This window comes from Squalius cephalus (genome assembly GCF_949319135.1).
Source record: "Squalius cephalus genome assembly, chromosome: 24".
NCBI classification, from domain to species: Eukaryota; Metazoa; Chordata; class Actinopteri; order Cypriniformes; family Leuciscidae; genus Squalius; species Squalius cephalus.
Genome location: NC_137145.1, coordinates 24483564 through 24509575, shown reverse-complemented (window position 1 = coordinate 24509575; position 26012 = coordinate 24483564). Strand labels below are relative to the sequence as shown.

Genomic DNA, 26012 nt, shown 5'->3' with positions numbered 1-26012 from the left:
GACTGTAGTTTATGATCCTCTGTTTGCGTTTCTCAAATAACGTGCCATTTTATACTGTAAGATTTGCGCAAGTGGCATTTTGAGAAACATTTATGCGAAATCCATCAAGCAAAAATCCAGTTAAAGAGATTAAAATACACAGAGGAGTATTATGAAGAAAAACAAAACAAATCCAATTCACCAAGAAATTAATAATCTTGTCTGCAATATTCAACCCACATATATAAAAGGCAAAGGCGACTACTGTATGATACATGACTGAATAATTTAAACCTGGCTGGGTTTCTTCGTTCAGTTATAAATCAGATTTTATAATGCTCTCTAGGCCACGGGCAGTGCTGAGTAAGGTTTCTGCAGCAAGACTTATTGGCTGTGAGAGAGGGCAGTTCTCGGGTGTTGATATTGGACGTGACAGTCATACGGCGCTCTGCCCCAGTGCAGCAGAAGTCTGGCCAACAGAACCACCAGTCCAGCGTCACAGCCATCCTTAGCACATTTTTCCACTCATATATCCTCTGACAACCCTGTCAAAGGCTCTTAAAGATCCCTCACTGGGTCTTGTTAAAAAGTCATAAAGAATTGAGACTGGTGGCTTGCAAATAAATTAATAAAACTGGATTTTTACACTTTCTTAACAAAAAATGACTGGTGCTGTATGCTACGGGAAATTTTCACAAATGTTTTACTAATGTTTGTTCATGCGGAAGTCAAAAATCGTAAGCAGTGTCTATTATGCTTTTTGGGATATTATCTTTTCATGTAGTGTGTAATATGACTGTTTGTGAATATAAATTGAGACGGTAAAACCAACACCATCGCTACTGTTTGTATCACTGTGTATTAATTGGATAAGTCGACCAATCACAACAGACTGGGCCATCTGACCAATCAGAGCAGAGTAGACCGATCACAACAGACTGGGCGATCTGACCAATCAGAGCAGAGTAGACCAATCAAAACAGACTGAGCCATCTGACCAATCAGAACAGAGTAGACCAATCAAAACAGACTGGGTCACTTGACCAATCAGGGCAGAGTAGACCAATCACAACAGACTGAGCCATCTGACCAATCAGAGCAGAGTAGACCAATCACAACAGACTGGGTCACTTGACCAATCAGGGCAGAGTAGACCAATCACAACAGACTGAGCCATCTGACCAATCAGAGCAGAGTAGACCAATCACAACAGACTGGGTCATCTGACCAATCAGAGCAGAGTAGACCAATCACAAGAGACTGGGCCATCTGACCAATCAGAGCAGAGTAGACCAATCACAATAGACTGAGCCATCTGATCAATCAGAGCAGAGTAGACCAATCACAACAGACTGGGTCATCTGACCAATCAGAGCAGAGTAAACCAATCACAACAGACTGAGAGATCTGACCAATCAGAGCAGAGTAGACCAATCACAAGAGACTGGGTCATTTGACCAATCAGAGCAGAGTAGACCAATCACAACAGACTGGGTCATCTGACCAATCAGAGCAGAGTAGACCAATCACAACAGACTGAGCCATATGACCAATCAGAGCAGAGTAAACTCTCTTAAAGGAGGGGTTTAGAGAGACTGAATCCTTGATTGAACCGTTTCAGACACTGTGAGAAAAGAGGTGATGTGCAATGTGTGTATTATGAAAAAATTAAAGTATTTTTTTTTAACATTGGATGCATGTACACCTGTTGTAGGAGACTCCGAAACAAAATTAGGAACCTTTAAAATAGCATAATAGGGGCACTTTAAAATAAAAATAAAGAAATAATAATAGTAAAATAATAATTAATAAACTCTTCAGAAAGTTGCACAATTTGAGGTATCAATCATGTAGCAAAATGAGTGCGAGATGAGTTACACGCCTACTTTAGTATGAGCAACAGTTCTGCTGATGTTTGCCTTAGTAAGCATTACTGAAAGCCATCAAACCAAGCAAAGCTGTCTAAGTAAACAGAAGTGTGTAATACAAAGGTGAATTCTGACCTTGAATGGACTTAATTTGGATTCCTTTCTATGTTTTTTTTTACTGAAAAAATTTACATTCGTTATTCATAACAAATGATATGGGTCAGTGAAACATAAATGGGGAGAGCATGACAAGAAGGGTCTTTTCTGGACGCAACACCCACATTAGGAAACGTCTGGATGAATTAGGTCAAAAGCATCTGGATTTGGTTTATCCATTCAGATAAACCATGTCCAGATGCTTTTCAATCAATTAACAAAGACGCCTACAATGGCCTGGTTGAATGAAACCCTGTGCACACAGTGTATTAAAGACAAAAGAGCAGCTTTTTCCTATGAAAGAATAAAGGCAATGTTCTCAGCCAGAAGTGATTCAGGACTGAAACTGCTCACTATCTCAAGCTCTATTCACTGACTTTTTATATAAAGCTATGAGCAGATGTGGAGATGTTGGATTGTATTCTAGACTTATATATAAACTATATAATTAATAGCTGAGGATAATTGTTTTTCAGGAAGTTTAGCGGCTATGGCTGCCAGTTTTGGTCATTGGTTTTGAACGGCAGAACACATTTCCTTAAACCTTAAAACACACTTTCACTCTCACTATACTTTCCCCCACCAATGTATCCAATGCATATCTGTCAATTACAATAGATTAAAAAAAAAAAGCCCTATGCGTCGGTTTGCGGCGGCACAACCGTTTTCAACTAATAATAATAATCAGAAATGTTTCTGGAGCATGTAATCATCATATTGATGATGACTGGAGTAATGATGCTGAAAATTCAACTTTGATCACATGAATAAACTACATTTTCATATATTCACATAGAAATGTTTATTTTTTATAATACTTCACAATATTACTGTTTTTACTATATTTTGATCACATAAATGCAGATTTGGCAAGGAGACTTCTTAGTGATGAATCTATATATAATCACGTTTTGTTTAGATTATTATCATTTAAAAAACTGTAGAAATTCATATTTTTTATGATCAATTTTCATATTTTAAGATTTGAAATTCAAGGTCTGGGATAAAAGGTTAAACAGTAAAATCTGTCTTTATTTTGAGACAGAAAGACACAGGTTTGGAACTACAGAATTATAGAATTGATATTTTGGGGTGAACTATCCCTTTAAGCAAGGAAAAAAATAAAATAATGAAGGCATGGTAAAAAGTTATCTAGGCAGTTTTAATGTGACCTTCATTAAAAAAAAAAAAAAACACATCCAAATGCATAAAAAAAAAAAAAAAATTGGTATGATTTTAAACATTAACAATGTGTAGTTCACAGAACAAACCCAAGGACGCCGTGACCTGAGCTTTCCCTGTTGCTCACACTATATTCCTGCTACAACTCCTTTAATTAAAAACCTAAACTCATCTTAGACTACTTATTTCCTGCAAAGCAAAACCTTGTCAAATTGCACATTAAATGAATGCTTTCTAACACATGTGTGTGTGTGTGTGTGAGGTCTCAGACCACGATAAAGCCCTTTATAAATTCACTGATGGCAGAAGCGTCTCGTTATCTCTCTCTTCCCTCTTAAATTCACACATTGCTAATTGTAAAAGCGAGGTAGAAGCTTGCGAACACTCGACTGCCTAGCAAACGCGAGCCGAGAGAAGCGAATGAATCATTTACATGACGGATGCTCTCGCTGCCGGTGCATGCTGGGTAAAACAACAGCCGGGCACGTCAGTGATGTGATCAATCCAGCAGGAGTGCCGGCGATTATATCATCAAGAAATTATGAACACTGTGGGCTTTAAGTGTAAAGTCAAAGAATCTGTTTCACCGAGCCGTCCTATAGGTGTACGCTGGAGACCGATGATGGCAATGCATGCTGGGAAATGCTCAGTGCATTCCGATAGGTCAGAGATTGGCAGGTTTACTGGCGACAGGTGTCAGATGTGTGGCCCGACACTGAAGCTGTCATTCAGTGAGTGTGAGAATCATCTGAGTGTGCAGCGGAGTGTGCAGGTCGGGTGAGGCCATAACAAGATTTGAGATTAAATCAGGCCCCGTGTGCGTCGTCCCGTGGCAGACCCTCGTCCCGCGGCTGAAAGGCCAGCCAGGAGCCAGAGCACAGCAGAAGGTGTCAATCATTCTCTGATATCATTTCTACAGGCATGAAGTGATGCTTCACCACAAGCACATCTTTGACAGTGAGCATGTGCGACATGATGAGAATATATTTTTATTCACATTTATAACAAAATATGGATAGACATAATGTTTATTTATTTCAACAACCAAAACTAACTAACTAACTAATTAACTAACTAACTGTCTGTCTGTCTGTCCGTCCGTCTTCAACATTCCCAGTTCAGCCACACCCTCCAGCATAACTGAGAGTTTACATTCACAAGAGCCGCTCTTTAAGAAGAGCACACAGCAGTAATTACCCAGAGAGTAATGTTGCTCATGAATAATTCATCAGCCTTGGATGAGTCACGCCCGCATTTCCCATTATCAATGAAAAATATTTAAAACATTTCTGCAGAATTGTGTAAAGAGCCACCAGAGAGCTTAATCCACAAGCAATTTGCCCAAAACACCTGGACAGTTTTACTTGAGGCCGCGAGTCATTTTAACATCCATTCTTGAACCGTTTGGCACGGCTGACATGCAACGCTGAACCGCAGACAATGCCACGAGTTACTGAGCGAGGACAGTAAAAACGGAAGGGAACATCTTTCCCTGCCTCTTTTTTTATTGTTCTCCATGGAAACAAGACAAGTGGCAACACCTCCACCCCCACCCCCCCACCCCCCCATCCCCCTCCCTTTCTTCTATGATTGCAATATCAGATGCATTCTCTTACCATGCCATCCCATTGAATAGGGGAAGGAGACCTCAAAGAGGTTGTCATATTTCGTCAGGAGTCTTTTCATTATGGCTGCCAGACCTGTGGGGAAAGAAAGTGAGAGAACAATAAAAAAGGTTGAACTGGGAAGAACTGACTTCAATTTTCCACCAATATTGTTCGAGTTTTATCCAGCCTGGTTTCATTACAGACGCCATGCACTTCACCCAGACGCCTTTCATGGCCAGGAGGTGCATTCATTTTGTTTTTCATCCAAACAAAACTAGACTCATACACAGACCCACCAAAACTAAGATGGATGATTTTGCGTCTTCCTTGCTAAATGAGATGACAACATGTATCGTTTCAGAAAGGAGCGACCTTCTGACCGCTCCAGTCAGTAAATCACATTTGTCCTTCAAGAGTGATTCATGATTTGAAGACGTGCCGGTGAATACAAGCTTGTTTTTCCCAGCAAAACAACAGCTGGCTTGGTAATTTAACAAATAATGACAGTAAAAACAGGGCTTAGATTTAATAAACTTTGATAGTGGGACAGCTGAGCCAAAAACAAGCATCACACATCTTGGTCCAACAAGTTTGACAATAGATACTCAAAATATTGCTTTTGGGTATTGCACCTTTATGGGCATGGTGTGTCTTAGTAGTTACAAATCTCTCTTTGCATACCAATATGCAAAGGTAAACCTTTGATCATTTTGGATTTTTACCATTTGGATCCATTTTCCACTCACGCTAAGGGGTGAATTCACTTAATAGTTGCTCCAATTGTGCAAATGTTATTTCAGCAAAAAAGAAAAAAGAAAAAAAAGAAAAAGGCATCTTGTTCACTAACCACCTGCAATTTCTAACACTTGTGGCAGCAGTTATTCATAAAATGATGATAAATTGATATAGACGAGTGTTACAACCAGGCGTATCCAAATGTGCAATGCAATCGAGCACACATTCAACATTTTAAAGAGTCAATTCAGTTCAGGGTGGAGGACAATCCTAGTAAAGTAAGCCAGACTCCAATATTGCGTGTAACGCCCAAATTATTGTAATCATAAATCCAAGTGTGTTCAGACCAACTCACGTGATCATTTGCAGAGTACACATGTAAGTATAATTCTTGTGGTTCGGATAAGAAAGCGTGTGCTAACTGAGCAATGAGTTATCTATGCATTCAAATGAAGCCTTTTGGTCTGAAAGAGTTTGAAAGAGTTGGCCTAAAAAACTGCTGAGAGCTCTGGCACTTACTCAGGGAAATGTTTGGTTTGTCAGCCGATAAAATAGATTACATGCTAGGCTGGAAGTCTGTGATCCTTAGGCAGTCTCTTCAACTGGAACAATGGGAGAGCGTCACAGCTCGGAGACAATTCGAAACAATTTCCCAATCTCCATGTTAAGCCACAGCCGATGAGGCTTATTTTCATCTACGTTATACATTATACTGTTCATCAGCATGATTGATGCATTATTATGTGCATATCTCAGAGCAAATGGTCTCAAATGGTCCTCAAATGATGAAATGCATTATTTGAGGATTTTCTGGGTTATCGAGTGTACTGCAGGCCTACTGACGTTAACGAAAGTCTGTTGAACGCAATAGTCAGTAGATTATGAACTATCACTGTTGTGTCATTGATCAATACAGTTTTCACACTTTAAATGGTTAGCCATATAAATATGTTTTAACTTAATTTCTTATGTGTTTTCCGTACAGTTGTGGACTAACAATATTTTCCCCCACAGTGTTCTCCCTTGTAAACAAAGTGTACACTTTTTTTAAGTACTTATTACGGAAATAATATACTTTACAAGAATGTACTGAATGCATTTTTTAGGACACTTAATTGCATAATTAAACAACAGCAATAAAATGTAAATCTATTATAGTGTACATTTCTATTAAATGCAATTAACTTTAGAATACTTTTTCGAGTATAAGTAGGAGATAAGTAAATATTTATATGCAATTTCATAACTCTATTGTCTATGTAATATGGTTAAAGTGCACTGCTGAATGTACTGACACGCATTTATGGTAAACAAAAATATATTAATGTCATTTCTATTTAAAATTGTATGACGTACTAAAAACATTTGTATGATGAAGTTGCATTAAAAAATAAAATATTAACATTATTGAATAAAACATGACAAATGATTATTAAAGCAATGATTTAATATGAAATATGTAAGTAAAACTATACATTTAATGTTTATACTTACAGTCTTTAAGTACACTTAAATTATCTTTTAATTTATTAATATATTTTCAGCAAATACACTTATATTAGATCTAAAGTACCCTAAATTAACCCAAAAATGATAACAAATTGCTTAATATTATTTAATATTGCTGAATCAACCTAAATACAGTAATTTATACAAACAAAAATCGTTTTTATGGGTTAAATTAAGTACAAAATACACTTTTAACGTAACATTTGCAGGTTACCTCTTTTACAGTGTACTTAAGTGCACTTCTTTTATTATATTATTGTGGTATGAACTATTTCAGATAAACCCGCCACTTAATGTCAAATAAAAACAACTGTGGTTGGTTGCTTTATATGTCAGTCAGATTTGCCAGAACGGGCTGCAAAGTGGATCAGGCTTTATGCATTTGTTGTCACTGTTCATGTTTCCTTCAAGCACTGGAACCAAATACAGTCCGTGAAATTTCTTCCAAAGCTCATGAATATTTGAAGAGGCAAGCCTTCTTTACATCATGACTGGTTGTCTGTTGCTAGCATGTCGAGAACACTGTATACATAAAATTGGATTACCGCTTGGTTTATTATCTCCGCAGACGTAACATAAAAGGAAATAGATTCCTGAAAGAAAGCAGATGCTACAATAGAATCAACATGTGTCATCAACCATTCAAACTACAATCCAAAACAGTGCTTTATCATGAAAACAAACAGCAGCCCTCGAGTGTCAAAGCGTCAGGATGTCAACCGGGTCTCTATAATTGGCAGGCTCAAAGCGGGGTTGTGATCTAGTGTGGTTCTCTGCCGCTCTCTCTGACAACAGCTGACCCGCTCGGTAATTTCCCTGACGTTTATTTACATACTGGATTAAGTCTGTCAGAACTAAGCCTGCGGGCGTGAGAGACGCGTATCCAGGAGGTGAATGTTTATCTGGTGTCACAGCTTGGAAAATCTCTCCTTTTACTTTTTCTGGCACTGACAGGGCAACTTTAATAACATCTGAGAAGTGCGTAGGTGTGTATGAGTGTGTGTCAATGTGTGTGTCAAGTCCGACGCGGGAAAAGGGCACCGGGCGATGTGACAAGGAGACGTGAGGTTTTAAGGAGATATTTTGTCAAAAGCAGACTTCAGGAAGAGATACAGCGAGGAGTCTTTAAAGGTTCAGACAGAAATGTTGAGAACAGACAGCGAACCAAAGGGAGTTTATAAAAGTGAACTCTCTCCTGCGGCTCTCTTCGTGACGATCAGAATTTACAGCGTCAAAATAAATTTGTCCGTGAGGAAACAAAAAACATCATAATAATTCAGTGCAATGGATTGACTGTAAAGTCACGGCCAAAAGAAAAATGAATACAGTAAATTTAGTTGATCTGTGGTATTGAGATTTATATACACTGTCAGCATTAATATGTGTGAAATGCTCAATTTAAATATATATATATATGTAAATTATACTCTCTCTCTCTCTCTCTCTCTCTCTCTACATATATATATATATATATATATATATATATATATATATATATATATATACACTGCTCAAAAAAATTAAAGGAACACTTTGAAAACACATCAGATCTCAATGTGGAAAAATATCATGCTGGATATCTATACTAATATGGACTGGGTAATGTGTTATGAACGAACGGATGCCACCTCGTTTGATGGAAATGAAAATGATCAACCTACAGAGGATTGAATTCAAAGACACCCCGGAAATCTAAGTGAAAAAATGATGCAGCAGGCTTGTCAGTTTTGCTGAAATTTCATTGCAGCAACTCAAAATGGTACTCAGTAGTTTGTATGGCCCCCACGTGCTTGTATGCATGCCTGACAACGTCGGGGCATGCTCCTAATGAGACGACGGATGGTGTCCTGGGGTATTTCCTCCCAGATCTGGACCAGCGCATCACTGAGCTCCTGGACAGTTTAAGGTGCAACCAGGTGATGTCAGATGGACCGAAACACAATGTCCCAGAGGTGTTCTATTGGATGTAGGTCAGGTGAGCATGGTGGCCCTTCAATGGTAACATTCCTTCATCCTCCAGGAACTGCCTGCATGCTCTCGCCACATGAGGGCGGGCATTGTTGTGCACCAGGAGGAACCCAGGACACACTGCACCAGCATAGGGTCTGACAATGGATCCAAGGATTTCATCCCGATACCTAATGGCAGTCAGGGTGCCATTGTCTAGCCTGCAGAGGTCTGTGCGTCCCTCCATGGATATGCCTCCCCAGACCATCACTGACCCACCACCAAACCGGTCATGCTGAACGATGTTACAGGCAGCATAACATTCTCCACGGCTTCTCCAGACCCTTTCCTGTCTGTCACGTGCTCAGGGTGAACCTGCTCTCATTTGTGAAAACCACAGGGCACCAGTGGCGGACCTGCCAATTCTGGTGTTCAATGGGAAATGCCAATCGAGCTCCCTGGTGCTGGGCAGTGAGCACAGGGCCCACTCGAGGACGTCGGGCCCTCAGGCCACCCTCATGAAGTCTGTTTCTGATTGTTTGGTCAGAGACATTCACACCAGTGGCCTGCTGGAGGTCATTTTGTAGGGCTCTGGCAGTGCTCATCATGTTCCTCCTCGCACAAAGGAGCAGATACCGGTCCTGCTGATGGGTTAAGGACCTTCTACGGCCCTGTCCAGCTCTCCTAGAGTAGCTGTCTGTCTTCCTGGAATCTCCTCCATGCTCTTGAGACTGTGCTGGGAGACACCGCAAACCTTCTGGCAATGGCACGTATTGATGAGCCATCCTGAAGGAGCTGGACTGCATGCGCAATCTCTGTAGGGTCCAGGTATCGCCTCATGCTACCAGTAGTGACACTGACCCTAGCCAAATGCAAAACTGGTGAAAAACAGTCCGAAAAGATGAGTAGGGAAAAAATGTCAGTGGCCTCCACCTGTAAAACCATTCCTGTTTTGGGGGTTGTCTCACTGTTGCCCATCTAGTGCACCTGCTGTTAATGTCATTAACACTAAAGCAGCTGAAACTGATTACCAACCCCCTCTGTTACTTAACTGACCAGATCAATATGCTATTCTCTGATTAAAAAGTGTTCCCTTTATTTTTTTGAGCAGTGTATATATATATATATATATATATATATATATATATATATATATATATATATATATATATATATATATATAAATGTATTATTATTTGTGAGAAGAGTTATTAAAGAAATTATACTCAATTAATTAATTCATTTATTATTTATTTATTTACCTAGCTACACTGGCCAATGCATGGATGAACAGTTTAAATAAATAAATAAATAAATAAATAAATATCATTATTACACTAGTCATTATTTTAAACCTTGCAGAAGCACTGGATTATTTAGACAAACATAAACTGCAACAAAATATGCCACACATTCCTTTAAAACAAACAATGTAAGTCTTACTGTCTCTCTCTTGGGCCGTGAGGTCAGGGAGACGCAGGACATGTCGTCGTGGCAACAGCAGCGTCTGAAAGGGCCAGGTCGCCCAATACGGCACCACCACCAACCAATGCTCGTTTTCCACCACCACACGCTCCTGTGTGATCAGAGACAACACAGTTCATAAAGTACACACTATATATCATGCTACTTAATGCTGTTCAATTTCCCATTGGCCAAGGATGATGCTTGACCTTAGAAATTCTGAATGCTAGTGTACAACTTTTTCCCAATCACAAGATTCTGGTGATGGAGCTGTGGAAATGTAGCTTTAAAGCCAACAAAAGTGCTCTATGTCCTCCAAGTACTTTATTTGTGGGTGAAATATCCCTTTAAAGGTGTGTTCTGTGAAGTGCCGTTGCATTTAGTTTCTTATGAACACTAAGGTGTACATGCTCCCTTTAGTTTCCCAATGAATTAAACAGATTTTTTATTTAAAATATATATTTAGATTTACAAACACTCAGTTCTCCAGTGTGACTGACTTAGAGTCTTCTTTTGTCTGCCTGGGAGCTTTGCACACTTGAATTCTGGCTCATTCGTCTATGCAAATGTGTTCCAACTTCAGCAGATTAGTTGGATGGATTCCGTGGACTGTAATTTCCAGCTCAATCTACAGCAGGGTTCAGGAAACGACTTTGCAGGCAGTGTTTGCGCACAAATGTGCCTCACGAAACTGATTTCAGAGGCAGTGTAACGGTTTAATGATCTGCAACAAAATAGAGCGAGTTTTGGTGAAAACTGAACGAATATTTAATTACTACAATAGTCATTTCTCACTAGAAATGACATCAAATGTGGAAAATGTTGGTCAGAAATGTACTTTCTTTCAGACGTCATCTTTCTTTTTTAGCTCAACTGTTACAGAATGGAAAGCCCAGGATTGTGGGATATTCAAAAGCAGTGAAGGATCCATCTATGCTGCCTTCAGAAATTGATCAGATGAAGGTCTCAGGAGACAAGAACCTTCCTACCTTGAAATCCATCCTCTGGAGGCAGCATTTTTAAGCTTTCAGGCACAGTCACAGTGTCTGAAATGTTTAAAGCAAGAACTTGGTCTCTCCAAACCCCTCCTTTCTGAGAGCCCACTCTGCTCTGATTGGTCAGATGGCCCAGTCTATGGTGATTGGTCTACTCTGCTCTGATTGGTCAGATGATCCAGTCTGTTGTGATTGGTCTACTCTGCTCTGATTGGTCAGATGATCCAGTCTGTTGTGATTGGTCTACTCTGCTCTGATTGGTCAGATGGCTCAGTCTGTTGTGATTGGTCTACTCTGCTCTGATTGGTCAGATGATCCAGTCTGTTGTGATTGGTCTACTCTGCTCTGATTGGTCAGATGGCTCAGTCTGTTGTGATTGGTCTACTCTGCTCTGATTGGTCAGATGGCTCAGTCTGTTGTGATTGGTCTACTCTGCTCTGATTGGTCAGATGGCTCAGTCTGTTGTGATTGGTTTACTCTGCTCTGATTGGTCAAATGACCCAGTCTGTTGCGATTGCTGTACTCTGCTCTGATTGGTCAGATGGCTCAGTCTGTTGTGATTGGTCTACTCTGCTCTGATTGGTCAGATGGCTCAGTCTGTTGTGATTGGTCTACTCTGCTCTGATTGGTCAGATGGCTCAGCCTGTTGTGATTGGTCTACTCTGCTCTGATTGGTCAGATGGCTCAGTCTGTTGTGATTGGTCTACTCTGCTCTGATTGGTCAGATGGCTCAGTCTTTTGTGATTGGTCGACTGTTTACAGCACATATTGGAAACCAAACACCCATTACTATATCTGAATTTCAGCTCCAGATCTTCCTCAGCACTTGATACACAGTAATACAAACAGTAATGAAGGCTACAATTTTTCCATATCAATTTGAGCGCGAGTCCTCGTCCTTTGGAAGTTCATGAAAAGTGGATTTACTGTCACAGCACATCTCACAAAACAGCATATTCTCGACATGTCGACAACAAGAACCAAACTCTTCCAGTCTCAGCTACAAATACAGTGTTTGAGGGCGTCAAAGCAGACGCTGTTGGCATGTAGCCAATGAAGACCATAGGCTGGCATTATGCAAATTTGCATTATAGTTGACTTTAATGCCCACCCTACGTATTGAAGTAGCCACACCAGGATGTGTCACCAGTGGCTCCAGACCACAAAAAGTCCATCCAAAAGTGTTCAAGTTTCATTAGATGACTTCTAAACTCTAGACATGACTTAACGCTGGCCTCAAAAGCTGCTTTCTTCTAAACAGTCACCAAAAGAGGCCAAAAGTGCTGAAGATAATGTTGACACTTTCTCTCATTTCAGCCAAAGAGCTCTGAAATGCAGTAAATGCTATAGCTGGACTCTCACACACTTTTCTTACAATTCCTCCACTTCTGGTAGCTCAATTTGGCACGACAGCTGAACGTAGTTGTGTCTAGTTTGTGCCATGTATTTATTTACACTAAACTTTATAATGTTTCTCGGATAAGGTTAAAAGCTTTGCCAATTCTTTTCTTTTTATAACCTTCTCCAGCTTTTTCCTTGCTATAAACTATACAGACATCATGACAGAAGGACCTTTGTGAAACCTCATATAAAATAAAAAAAAATGAACACACCATCAGAACCTTCCCAAACTCCTCCTCTTCCATCACACAAAGGTTCTGGGAAATACTAAAAGAAAAATAAAAGAAAAAACAAAACAAAAAAAACCTGACACACACTTTGAACATCCACCGGAAGAAATATACCATCCACTGTTTACTTATAGACACTATATACAATTAAGACACACTAACTCTAATCTCACATACTCTTTTTAATATTGGGATGGAGGGAATATGACACTATCAGCCCAAAAAATTTGAAACAAAGGGCATCGGTTATAACCGTGTTGGTAAACTGGAGCAGAAAGCAGGCCCATTCTTTTATAGAATTAAAAATACTTTATGGATTTATATGAATATAAATAAAATAGGATCTAAGGATCTTTATTATATTTGGTTCTGATAGTTCTTGAAAGTCAGAAGTCTTCTGCCCAAGTACAGTAATATATCTTTCCATCTCATATTTAGAGAATAGTGTTTAGAGATGCATGAAAATGCCTACATTTTTCTTCAGTTTGTCCTCCATGGAAAAAATAACAGCATACAGTAATAACTTATACCATGAAAAATCGATGACAGAATGTAAATTCTTTACAAACCATTGGAACTAGAAGTGTTAAATTCATTACAATTGGAATCCTTATTTTACCCTTGAATGAGTCTGTGCCCCCCACGGGCCACCCAGTCAAAAATTCTCGACATGTCTGGAAACAAAGCTTTTTTCATTGTAGTTTGGTCAGTTGCATTCATTGGGAACTGTACTTTTAATGAACCGGGGAGATATTCCCTCCGGCGCTGCCCCGGAGTCCTAACTGGCTAATTCATGGCACAGAATTTAAACATTTAAAACTCAAGTCATGAAGAAGAAAATGGACTTTCATGAGTCTGAGGGTCACGCAAAGAATTTAACCCTTATAAAATGTGACCGATGTATGATTAAAATGACCATAAATCCCAGTGATGACGAGAAAGACCGTAAGATCCCAAGGACGGGATTGGAGGGCCGATTTTGGAACATGACATCCAGTGATGGATTACGAAGCATCTGAAGTTGACGTGTGGCAGCTACAGTGCAGCGAGCGCTGATGAGGAGGTGGCGTTTGACAAAGCGCAGCTCTGTTTGGCAGTGAGTGATGGCGACTGATTACAGCCTCGGTTTCACAATGATCTTCACACACTCTGACTGCAGGGGGAGAGGGGGAGAAAGCACCAACATGAGATAGCGAGAGAGAGAGAGAGATAAAGATACGGAGAAACAGCTAGGACAGCGAGACAGACAGAGACGGATTGATAGACCTGGAATGTCATTTTCACACTTTTTTATTTCTCTGGCTTATGGCTTTTTTATGTAAAAGTGCTTCTGCAAGTACAAATAATTCTAAAAGATGTTCTAAAAATTTAAAGGAAAAGTTTACTTTTAAAAAAGAACAAAAAAAAAAAGCACCATGAAAGTAGAGAGACAATTGGTCTCCTGGACAAAAGAGTCTTCTGAAGCCATACTGTAACTTTTAACGTGTTTTAAAGGGACAGTTCACCCAAAACTGAACCCTTCTAAACCCTAAAGACTTTCATCCATCTTTAAAACACACATGCAGATATTTGTCATGAAATCTGAGATTTCTGTCCCTCCATTTAAAGTATGTTCACCCAAAACTCATAAAATAAATTCATATGAACTGAGTGGTTTAATTCAATTCTTGTGAAAAGACAAGGTCGCTTTATATGATGGACAGATTTAATTTAGGCTTTTATTCACATTTAGAGCACAACAAATATGGTAAACCAAAGCTCAAGCATGCTTGAACGAAAGTCTTGTTTGGAATGACTTGACAGAATTTATGACAGAATGTAAATTTTTGGGTGAATTATTCCAAAATAATAGACATATTAAAATGTCTATGATAAAGAAAAATAAAGAAAAAATTCATACCTGTGGAGTTTTAACTTTGTATTCATATTGTTTTCATATGGTTGCTGAAAAGCTTATGCTACTTTTAGAAAAAATAATCTAAAAATGTAATTTGGTATAACCAACTAAAGAGTGATATATTTCATGTTACCATATCTTAAATACATGTGAGTGTACACATCTTTATTTATTATTTTATGATTTTATATGATCATATTACATTACATTATATTTTATTTTAGTAATATATTTTCAAAAAATATTTTATTACAAATATCATGAATTGTTAAATGATAAATATCAATTATTTTTTGGTGAGCTGCACCAACTGACAATTTACAACCTGAATTAATCTTATATTGTCATAAAGATCAATTTGATATTTTAAGATACTTGTTGACCTTGACAAAGTCATGAGGGTGTACATGTAATTTCTGAAGTAATTTCCTGTTTTATGTTTCTCCCATATGATTTGATTTTTAGTAATTTCATTATTTTTTCCGTCTGTATATCATATGAGGACAATGATTTAAATTTACATCCACAGAAATATAAAAATGTATTTAAATATAGGAATACGTTACCGCATGTGTGAATTTTAAAGCATTTTTATATAAATTAATAAAAAGGACAAGAAGAGAGCATTTTACAGTCCTAGCCTGTTTTGTCCCATGTCTCAAGAATCCGTGAACTTCATTTGTCAGCAACCGATTTAACATCTCAATTATTCAGCATATGCCAGTGCCATTGTTCTTCAGTGGTTTGAGTTTTGAGGCTAATACATATGTCAAATTATTCATGAAAATCTTATGGCACTGAGAGGTTTTCCCATAACTAAACTAAACTTAGAACAACTGCTGCCTGCATAAGACTGCTTGCTGTACAAGGTGTTCTACATGCACAATGACAACAATCTGGGAGCAATCTCTCCACAATGCCTCGCTGTTTGCTGTAATCCTGACTATAACATCACGTAAGCATTTGGCACATGTATCGTTGCTTATGCCATTATACATTTCCACAGAAAATTGACAGGAATGTCAACTATGAGAGCAAGTATCGTGTTTTTCCAACACAAAAATAAGTGAAAACTTGCTTCAGATCACTGGGAAACAGGCAGTTGTTTCCTCCCCATTATTTCACAGAATGAAGACATCGTTCACACACAGTCACGAAGAACAGATCAGAGCGAATCACATGACAGAGACGCCACTCAAGTGATTAAACATTTAAAAGCAGCAGCTCTGTTACACAATGTGACTACACATCCGCTGATTATTAAATCTCCAATTAGGCCCCATTTATAAGTACATTATTAAACAATTTCTTGAGCAAGACCAATAGCAGTTCCCACAGAAACTACACTTTTTAGAGGGCTAGCAGCAAGGCCGGGCGGCAGGAGCTCTCATTTTAATGTTCTGAATTTTCTTTCCATGGTGCTTTTATGAGCCGTTAGTATGAGTCATTATCTTTTATCCAAACGCACTTCCATCATCTAAATGTTCTTTTTTTCATACTCCACTTGCAGATTGAGCATGCACTTGTGGAGCTCTTTTCTGAAAGTTAGTTAAAGCATTTCATTTATATTTAACTTGGACAATCTAGAGTAGTGGTTAAAAGTCATGTTCGAGTGGACTGGTGTGGGGATTTGTATTTAAAGGCAGGGTAGGCAGGATTTTATAAAAACCTTTTTTCCAAATTTGTTTAAACTTTCTATATATATCAATACATAATTAAAATGTAAGTACTCTGAAAAAAAGAGTATAAAAATCAAGTGACTCTAGACCGTTTAATCTGCATTAAACACAGCTCATTATTTCCATTCGGGACGAAACAAAGGATTGGCTTAGGCGACTGTCAGTCTCTCTCGCAACCATGGCAACCACCCTTTGATTGCACCCTTTGATGATCTGCCCACTTGTGCGCGCACGTTTGATTTGAGGAATTCAAGAGGCACAGAACCTAGGAATAGCAAAACAATGGCAGAGAAAGAGCAATTCAGCGAAGGCAAACATGGCAAAAAAAGAAGACAGTACTAGAAAAGGTAATGAACAAAAAGTCTTTGGATAAACAAAGAAATAAGACGCGTGTCAATATCGGCGTGGCTTTCCAGCGACCACCCCGTCCTCGGCCTCTACTTCCTTGGACCCTAGTTGCACGCCACGGCCTCTTGCACGACCTCCTCTGCTTCGCCCTAAAATTATTTGTATTTTATCATATGTCATTTTACAAAAGGACATTTTACAAACCTACGTTTCGCGCATGTGCTCCTGCACGCACTTTTTCAGTCACAACACAGCAATCAAAGGAGGACGCGCTGAACACTGTAATGCTGTTCTCTTGCTTCATAACTCGTACTGAGAATACATCGCCCACATCAGTAATTTGTTCAACCACATCAAAGTTTTGTAACTAGTAAGTCCGTGCTTTTTCTCTTTTTGTTCTTATGTGCTGAAGGGCCGCTGTGCCTTGGTGAAACGGTGTTTGTATGTGAAGAGCTCTTTTCCAAAACGCCATAAACCTAAAAAGCTGCCTCAAAGAACCAGCAAAAGTAATGATTATGAATATGTAAAATATTGCAATAAGACATTTGAATTGTTTATTAATTTCTGTGTCGGCTGCAAAGATGAAGTTGACGATAGGCTATTGAATCGCGATCTTCGCAGTAGTGAACGCACCGGAGAAATGCACATTTATTAGGCTACATTTTATTTTGTTTTGGATGGTTTTGTTTAGAACCAGCTTTCTGTAAATATATTTCACATTTTTTAGGCCTGTGAGGCGAGTAGGCTACGGTTCGATTCACGATGATATAATCTCCAGTTCAAGCACCTTATGTTGTGATTGATAGCCTATATTTACTTTTATGTTTTAAATACAGGAAATTGGTTAATGAAAAAAAATATTAAAATTAAGATACAATTAATACAAAACGAAATTCGTTTTAAAGAAAGGCTTTGTGCTTTCTGTTTTGAGGTCTCTGTGAAAGTTTGAAAGTCTTAGTGCCGCTTTCGCGCTCGCTTCCATAATGGAGAACTGTCACGTAATATTGTTTTTTCCTCATAAATGCAAACACGAAAAATAAAAGACAAAAGACTTTTTTTAAAAAGACAAACCATACATTTTTGAAAAAAAAAAAAAAGATGTATTAATAGCGTTTTGGGGAAAAAAATGATGGATTTATACCGTTTTGAATTTTTTTCTTTTTTCTTTGAATTGATCATCAACAATATTGTTGTTTGATTTAATAATCACTGTTGCAAGAAGTGCCTAGTGAATTTTTTTTTTTTTGTAAGTGGAAAAAGTAGGGGCTGCCACAGATTCTGTTTAGCTCCTTTATTGTTTTTTTCTATAGCCTACAATAATAGGTCAAATGCAGCAAGTCAAAAGACCAACTGGACCTTCTTTGCCAGTTTGCACACATTTCTTTGAAGGATGGCAAAAATATCGCCTGAATATCGATATCTAGATATTGGAAAAAAATATCGAGATATTCATTTTTGTCAATATCTCCCACCCCTACATGCAGAACACCATATCTGTTATGAATCTTACACGAAATTCATCTTCATCACAATGTAACTGATGGTAATGGAAAAACGTGTATCAATGCAACCTGTTTTTAGCTTTTATAACTAGCTTGTTAGCGAATCAAAACATATATATTTTAAATTTAAACTTTACCAATATCAATATGTTAGCTTGATAGTGAGTACTAAAATACATCTTATTTGTTTATATTCATAAGCAATTGGCATTAGATTGTTTTTATTACATGTGATTCTGACATGATGTCACTACATGCATTGTTCTCTTTCCTCTCTATGCTCTTCTAATAATGCGTCTTCAGCTCAGCGGTCGGAGTCGCGCGTTCATGTGTTTTGGGGGCGTGGCTTTGGAAGGAGCCCAGAAGGGAGGGGGTGGAGTGAATGGAAATAATGAGCTGTCTTTAAAACAGTCGTGAGAGGTCTACAGACACTCGATTTTTATACTTTCTTTTTCAGAGTACTTACATTTTAATTATGTATTGATGTATAAATAAAGTTTAAACAAATTTGGAAAATAAGTTTTTTAGTCAAATCCTACCTACCCTACCTTTAATGACCCTACGAGTTCAATTAAACCATTCAAATATGAGGAAAGTTTTTTTTAACTATTCTAAATATGACGGAAGAACAAAACACTAAACTTGGTTAAGACACCCATGGCCCGGAAGCTCCAAATAGCAATTAAACATCTAAAGTATCTTTACTTGTACATTTGCTTTGTCTATGAAAAACGTTTTCATTCTTACTGCTGACGGACAGCCGAAGCTTGCGCACAAAGACGCGATCCCAATATATACATATACACAGAATTACAGTATTTCAAAATATCTGTCTTGGCGAGTATTCACGCAAACAATATCTGTTATGTCGTATGTGAACGTTTAACTGTTGGGGAAAAACATCTGATGTGTAACATTATTTTAGATCCGTGCGGTGCCGTAGGTCTCGATACATCGGCTGTCTGTTTCATTCATGTTAAGCAAACAATTGTGGAATCATGGAAAAAAAAGTTGAATATATATTTTTCTTATAGATATTTGATTTTGACTTGGTGTGTGCCAAATTTGGTGTTATTACCAGGGATTTTAAGGTATGGTTGCTAGGTGATTTTGTTTTGGAACCATCAAAAAACTTTGCTGAACTCCAAATTGACTTTGCTGACTTCAAACTGGTGTAGCTCAGTCATTTTTTTCCCCGATTCAAACAAATCATACAGTACATCATTTTGAAGGTTTTTTAATAGAGAATGTGAAAACTCATTGCGATTCATTTTGCCAGCAAGGGTCACATATATTAAGAATGTTGAATTTATAAATATCTGTATGTATGAACAGTGTCAAAATAATGTTTTATTATAAATATTATTATTTTTTTATTTACTGCTGGACAATATACTGGTTATATCCAAGTGTCCTACATTGTAGACATTTCTCCAACTGGCAAGCCCTTGTTATCTGATCTCCAGCTATGAAGGATTTCATGAAAGACATCAGCGTGCAAGAAATTTGTTTATGCTTTTATAAAGATGGTAAATGACAGCTGGTGTCACGGGTTTGTCTGGAAAACAGAGAGATCATTCTTCGAGAGAGAGAAATTGATGGGGAAGGAGCAGCAGAATTGATGGAGGTGTTTAGAGAAGAGATGCCAATGAGGGTTGAGATAAGGAGAATTCCTCTGTCTATGAGACATGACTGTACAAACACACACGATCCCCGCTTCACCTTTCACATGTGAGTGACCTTTATGTGTGTGTGACACCACTATACTGTAGCTCATACATGGGGTTAAATATTAAAGGTTGTTCACGAACACCAATGAAAAATGATTAAAAACTCATACAATGAAGAAGGAACACACTATGGTGGGAAATTTAGCATGAGGATCCACTTACACTAGAAAATATTCATAATATTCTACATAAATGTACAAAAAAATCTAAATAACTAATGCATTATAATGTATTGAATGAATACAACTCAGCCATAAAACAATAGGCACTCATGTATACCTAAGCTGTTAATGACAGGGAATACATCAACACGTCCCAGAACATGAAGTGAAACTAAATTTGTGATCTTGACAGTCTTATCACCCTTGGTGAGAAATTCACCCCTATCCCCTCAGGGAGTCAATGTACCTGCTGAAAAGACTATAAGACATATCAGTGATTTTTTTTTTTGTTGGGATTCCTGCTCTCATCTTTTAATCTCTTTCATAAGGTGCCAAAGCCTCAGAGGACCCACACGGGGAAACTTTGTGCAAGGCATATTTCCACAGTCACAAAGATTTTCCACAAAGAACGAAGCCACTGAAGGTGAAGGTCATGTGATGTATAGACAGATGAACTTTACATTTATTATGTCCACTGTCATTATGTCATCAGTCTAACCTTTACTTAAAATTATTCTTTTGTACTTTTTGGTATTTTTTAATAACACTTCTATGCATTATTGACCACTTGGCTCATGTAGCCAGACTTTTGACTACTGGCATAATGTCTGGTCCACCTCAAGTATAGGTCTCTGCAGGACAGTAATGGGAGTTACCAGATTGGTGGGCGAGGCCATAACAGAGGGGTGTTTTCAGCCGCATTACCTAATTTGCTCACGTCACAGTGACGGTTGTGTTTAGGGGTGGGGTCAGGTAAGAGGCATTATTTGCATTGCATGATTTAGTAACACGTACCAGTTTGAAAACCCCCACAAATTTAGAAACGCCCACTTTTGTTCTGCACAGACCTCATAAGTCCACATTGATTCTGGTTCAGTTGTGGTAAAAAAAAGTTTTAATCACATTCAAATCAAGCAGCTTTCTGCTGGTTGACTTGAGATCTATGTGAACACAAGCGTGGGGAACTTTTTTCCACCAATTACGCAAATTGAAGAAGAATTGCAGTAAATGTAATCACACCTTGAGTCAGGAAGAGAAATTCTGACTGACATGTAAAGCGACCAACAAGGTTTTTGTTTTGTTAATACCATGATAATTGTCAATTGTGAATCAAAATCATTGTATCAACTTTGTTTCCAGGCGTAATTAACCTCCAACTCTCAGAAGTAGCATTAAGCCAGCCAATTAAATTGGATCTAGTGATTTCAATCAGCTTTTGGGATTTTTGCATGCAAATACATTTTGTGAATACACGCAAACCTGACTGAAATTGACAATTCCAATGGCTTCTACTCAACTTCCTAGTCAGAGGATCACACATTTTTGTCAGTGTGCTAGAAAACAAAGTTGTTTTGTTATATTTGAAGTTAAAGCTCCAAAACTACTACAATAAGTGCTTTTAGGGAAGAGCGAGTCACTGAATTTGACAACAGTTCATGGCGAATAATGGCTCATTAGTTTTGTTTGAGGAATTTAATAAAAAGTAAACATGATATAATTCCACATCAAATTTAAAACATGATTGGCTTCTACCATCTTCCGTCTAAGCACATGACTTTTGTCCAGAACAAGCTGCAAAAAGATCAAAAGAAGGCAGGCTATTCTGAGTGCATGAGTGAAGCCAGGTGTACACCACGGACTTCTGTCTGTCATTTATGACTGTTGCTTGTCATATTGTTTCAAGTGAGATCTTGAGTACAAGTCAAGGCAGACTGTGTGACATCAGCTCTAAGTCAGATTGTACAATATCCATCTGAGCTAATGCTTTGGTAAGGATTGACAGAGGTGACTAGGCATTTGTAGGTCAACAATCTGTTCTGACATCCTCATTTACACACTGAAATGGTATCTGTCTGTCTGTCAGTCAGTCAGTCAGTCAATCAGTCAGTCAGTCAGTCAGTCAGTCAGTCAGTCAGTCAGTCAGTCAGTCAGTCAATCAATCAATCAATCAATCAATCAATCAATCAATCAATCAATCACTCACTCACTCACTCACTCACTCACTCACTCACTCACTCACTCACTCACTCACTCACTCACTCACTCACTCAATCAATCAAATCAATCAATCAGTCATGTTCCATCTGTCTGTCTGTCTATATATTTGTCTCTCTACAGAAACCTTTAAAACCTTCAAGTTCCAAGCTTTTATAACTACTTCTATTTTGAAACTACTTAAAAAAAAAAAAAAAAAAAAAAAAAAAAAAAAAAACTTTGTATCCTGGCTCAACATAAACATTTTACTCTATTAACTTTTTAATCTAGTAATTATTATTATTCTCAGACCATATGTCATTGTTACAAAAAAATAATAATAAATACATCCAAAGAAGTCTAACAAAATGTCAGAACTTCTCACAGTCCCTGAAGTTTCTCTCAGACAGCAAAATCATGTAAGAAGAAGAAAAAAAAAAACAACTATAGTGTGCACCCAAGAAATAGAATCCAATCAGAAATCCAATCAGATGCAATCAGAGAACAGTAAGACAAGTACATAAGTAAAATGATGTGAACGTTCTTCATAAACACCAGACTCATGCTGAGCTCCCTGTTGCTGGTTGATTGTGGCCTAACTGGACGCCAGAGGCAAACGCTGATGCTCAGCCCGGTTCCTCTTGAACAGAACTGATTAGCTGCGCATCAGATCCCACAATCTGCTAATCTGTAATTTCTTCTCCAGCTCGTTAAAAAAAAACATCTAGTTTTGCTAGAAGCATCTGCACTGCACATTCCACAAAGAAACAGCATTAGCAGCCTCCCCTGAGATAGTGAGGAAATCTTCGGGAAACAGTTGCTGGTTTGGATCACTGCTAGGAAGAAACAATCAGTGATAATCTGCAGTGAGGGACTTTGCCTTTGGCTAAACGTTTCCTCAGGCTTCCATCTCTCACTTCCTCATTGGTGAAGGCAACGTCTAGGGTTGATTGTTCAACATCTTCCTCAAGAAAGCTACACAATGTTCTTCTGAGGGTGAAGGATGTGTACAGTCTGGCACTGAAAAGTGCTTAATGAGCTTTTCCAATGAGTCAGTTGGGAAAATTCAGAATTAGACACAATTATCAGTCTCAAAATGAATCGAGGCAATGCTAATTATTAATGATTGGATGTTAACATGACGATCAGTATTTCCTGTCAAATCTGGCCTTTGTTGAATTTGACTTCTTTTGAACACACAGACATTCATATTTGGACAAATTGCAAACGACATCATAAATAGGAAGGCGGGGGCATTCTGCCAAGAGATGAACGTCAGTCGAAACGACAACTCTCTGGAGACGCGACCCCAAACAATGAATTTAACTGGAACACTGATTAGCATAAAGAACAAAGTGTGCATAAACACATCTCCTGCGTTCAATACATCAAGCCAAAGCACAGATGGCCAATGAGATTTCTCAACCTGCTTTTTCAACCTTTTCAAAGTGATCTGCATTTTTGTTTATTTCCAGAGTCTTTGAAAAATGCCACACAAGCATCACTATAAGGGAGTAATAATCCATGAGCAGGTGAATGTACAATAGCTTCACAGATTTAAAATCACTTTATCAAATTTGACAAGCTTCAAACTCTTAGCTATAAAATCTACCAGATGGCACAACGTTATATCTGAAAGGAATAGTTCCTCCAAATATGAGAACTCAGTCATCATTTACTCACACTCATGTCGTTCCAATCCTGCATGGCCTTGTTTCATTCACGGAACACAAAAAGATGTGTTGAGAAGAGTGTTAACGCTTTTTTTCTCAATACAATGGAAGTAAAGCCTGTAAAGCTCAAAAAAGAAAAAAAGAGGGAAAAAACAAACAAACAAGGGGTTTATATTACTATATCCATGATATTTTATTGGAATTTGTGTGTTCTGAAGCCATAGGATGGCTTTATGTGAGGAACAGGCGAAATTCACTGAAGACCCCTTTGCTGCAAGTGCAAGTTTGAAAGTGCAAGTAAGATTTGAGAGCTACAGCAGAGGAGAAGATTACATTCGGGAAAAAAAAAAAAAAATTAACACAATGTTTTAACACAGCTTCAGAAGACTCCGAATACAGCACAAAAATCATACTTTTATTGTGCTTTTTGTCATTTTTGGAGCTCAGTAGCTCTATTCCTCATTCACTTTTATTGCATGGAAGAGATAAGAGAACATTCTTGGAAAAAATCTCACATGGTTCATACAGGTTTGGAACAACATGAGGGTTAGTAAATGGCAGACTTTTCAATTTTACACTTTAAATATAAATATATATAAATATAAATATAAGTCATCTGATGGGCACCTTAGATTTACATGGTTGTGGCTGAATAAAGATGATCACTTACAACACAGAGAATCAACACCCTTAAGGAACAGAAAAGACGATTAGTTCACAAAATTTGTGCCAAAATACTGTGGTTTGATTGAATGCACAACCTTTGACATTAACAACACATGATATGGGATGTGCTTTGTTTTTCCCTGTCATTTTTGAGTCTGAACACACCTGCGACCAAATGATTGAGAACTACTGATCTAAAAGCGCTATACATACAGTATAAAATAAGAGGTTAGTTTGAGTTTGCAGTCACAAAAATTGTGCTCAAGCAATGCTGACACTCAGGCTCAAAACCTTACATCTGTATGAAGGCAAATGAACCTTCTCTACTTGTAATATTTTGGTTTATGGCAGATCCTCCAAGCCTCATCTGTTTTAGTTTAGCAGTCATTATCTTAAATCATATATAAATATGCACTTCATGTGACTCAAACCTAGCAACCATTGCAGCACAGCATCTGTGCAGATGATCAATTAGACCCTCTTGACCTTAGAAATCATTAGCATTTTCTTTATCTCAGCCCACAAAGGGTTGGTCCCAAGGCTGTTTCCCTGCTATTTATGCTTTCCATATTTGCTTTATCCAAGAAAACCAGACCTTTAACCTTCATATGAGTCTTGTTCACGGTTTCTACTCTGGATTTTTATGTTCACGGTCATGAAAGGATGAATCATCCATTCCATGGACTCACATGGACAATGTTTTTCACTTTTTATGTCTATAAAATCTACGAATGTTTTCCTTGTCACTGTAGTAAGTTTGCCCTTAGAGACTTAAAGAGATAGTACACACTAAAATGCAAATTTAACCAAATAGTCATTCTCATGTCATTCCAATCCTTTATAAATGTGCAAAAAAAAAAAAAAAAAGTAAAGTAAAGGACTAGGATTTCCAAGTCAACTAACAACAATATATTTTCAATCGACTGGTCATTTAGTTTCACAAATCCCTAGTTTGGACCTTATTCTTCTGGACACAAAATAAGAAATTTAGAAAATACTAGAAAGTCAACTAGTCGGTTGCAAAATTTCTGTTTAAACGTTAATGAAATTAGTGGTTGTTGCACATCCGTCCAAACAACATTAGGCCCCAATGACTTCGACAAAAGTAAATGTTGACAGAATTTCTAACCCTTTAAGGCTGAGATTTTCTAAAAACCACCTTTTTGATCATAATAATTTTCTTATAATCAAAAACTGGATGAAAACTAATTGGTGATGTTTCAAAAAACAACTACTCTGCACCTTAGCAACACCCTAGCAACCACCCACAGCATTTTGGCGGTGAGTTGAATTTAGTACTGGAACCCAA

General features: G+C 38.0%; 1 protein-coding gene across 2 annotated transcripts in view; it reads right to left on the bottom strand.

Moving 5' to 3' along the window:
- Positions 1-26012, bottom strand: part of galt (galactose-1-phosphate uridylyltransferase) — a 123558-nt gene that overhangs the window by 22564 nt on the left and 74982 nt on the right. For both annotated transcript variants that reach the window (XM_079862000.1, XM_079862001.1), the window contains exons 8-9: positions 10427-10559; positions 4802-4885 (exon numbers count right to left, since the gene is read on the bottom strand). In XM_079862000.1, the coding sequence (XP_079718126.1) occupies positions 4802-4885; positions 10427-10559 (217 nt within the window). The remainder of the gene's footprint in view (positions 1-4801; positions 4886-10426; positions 10560-26012) is intronic.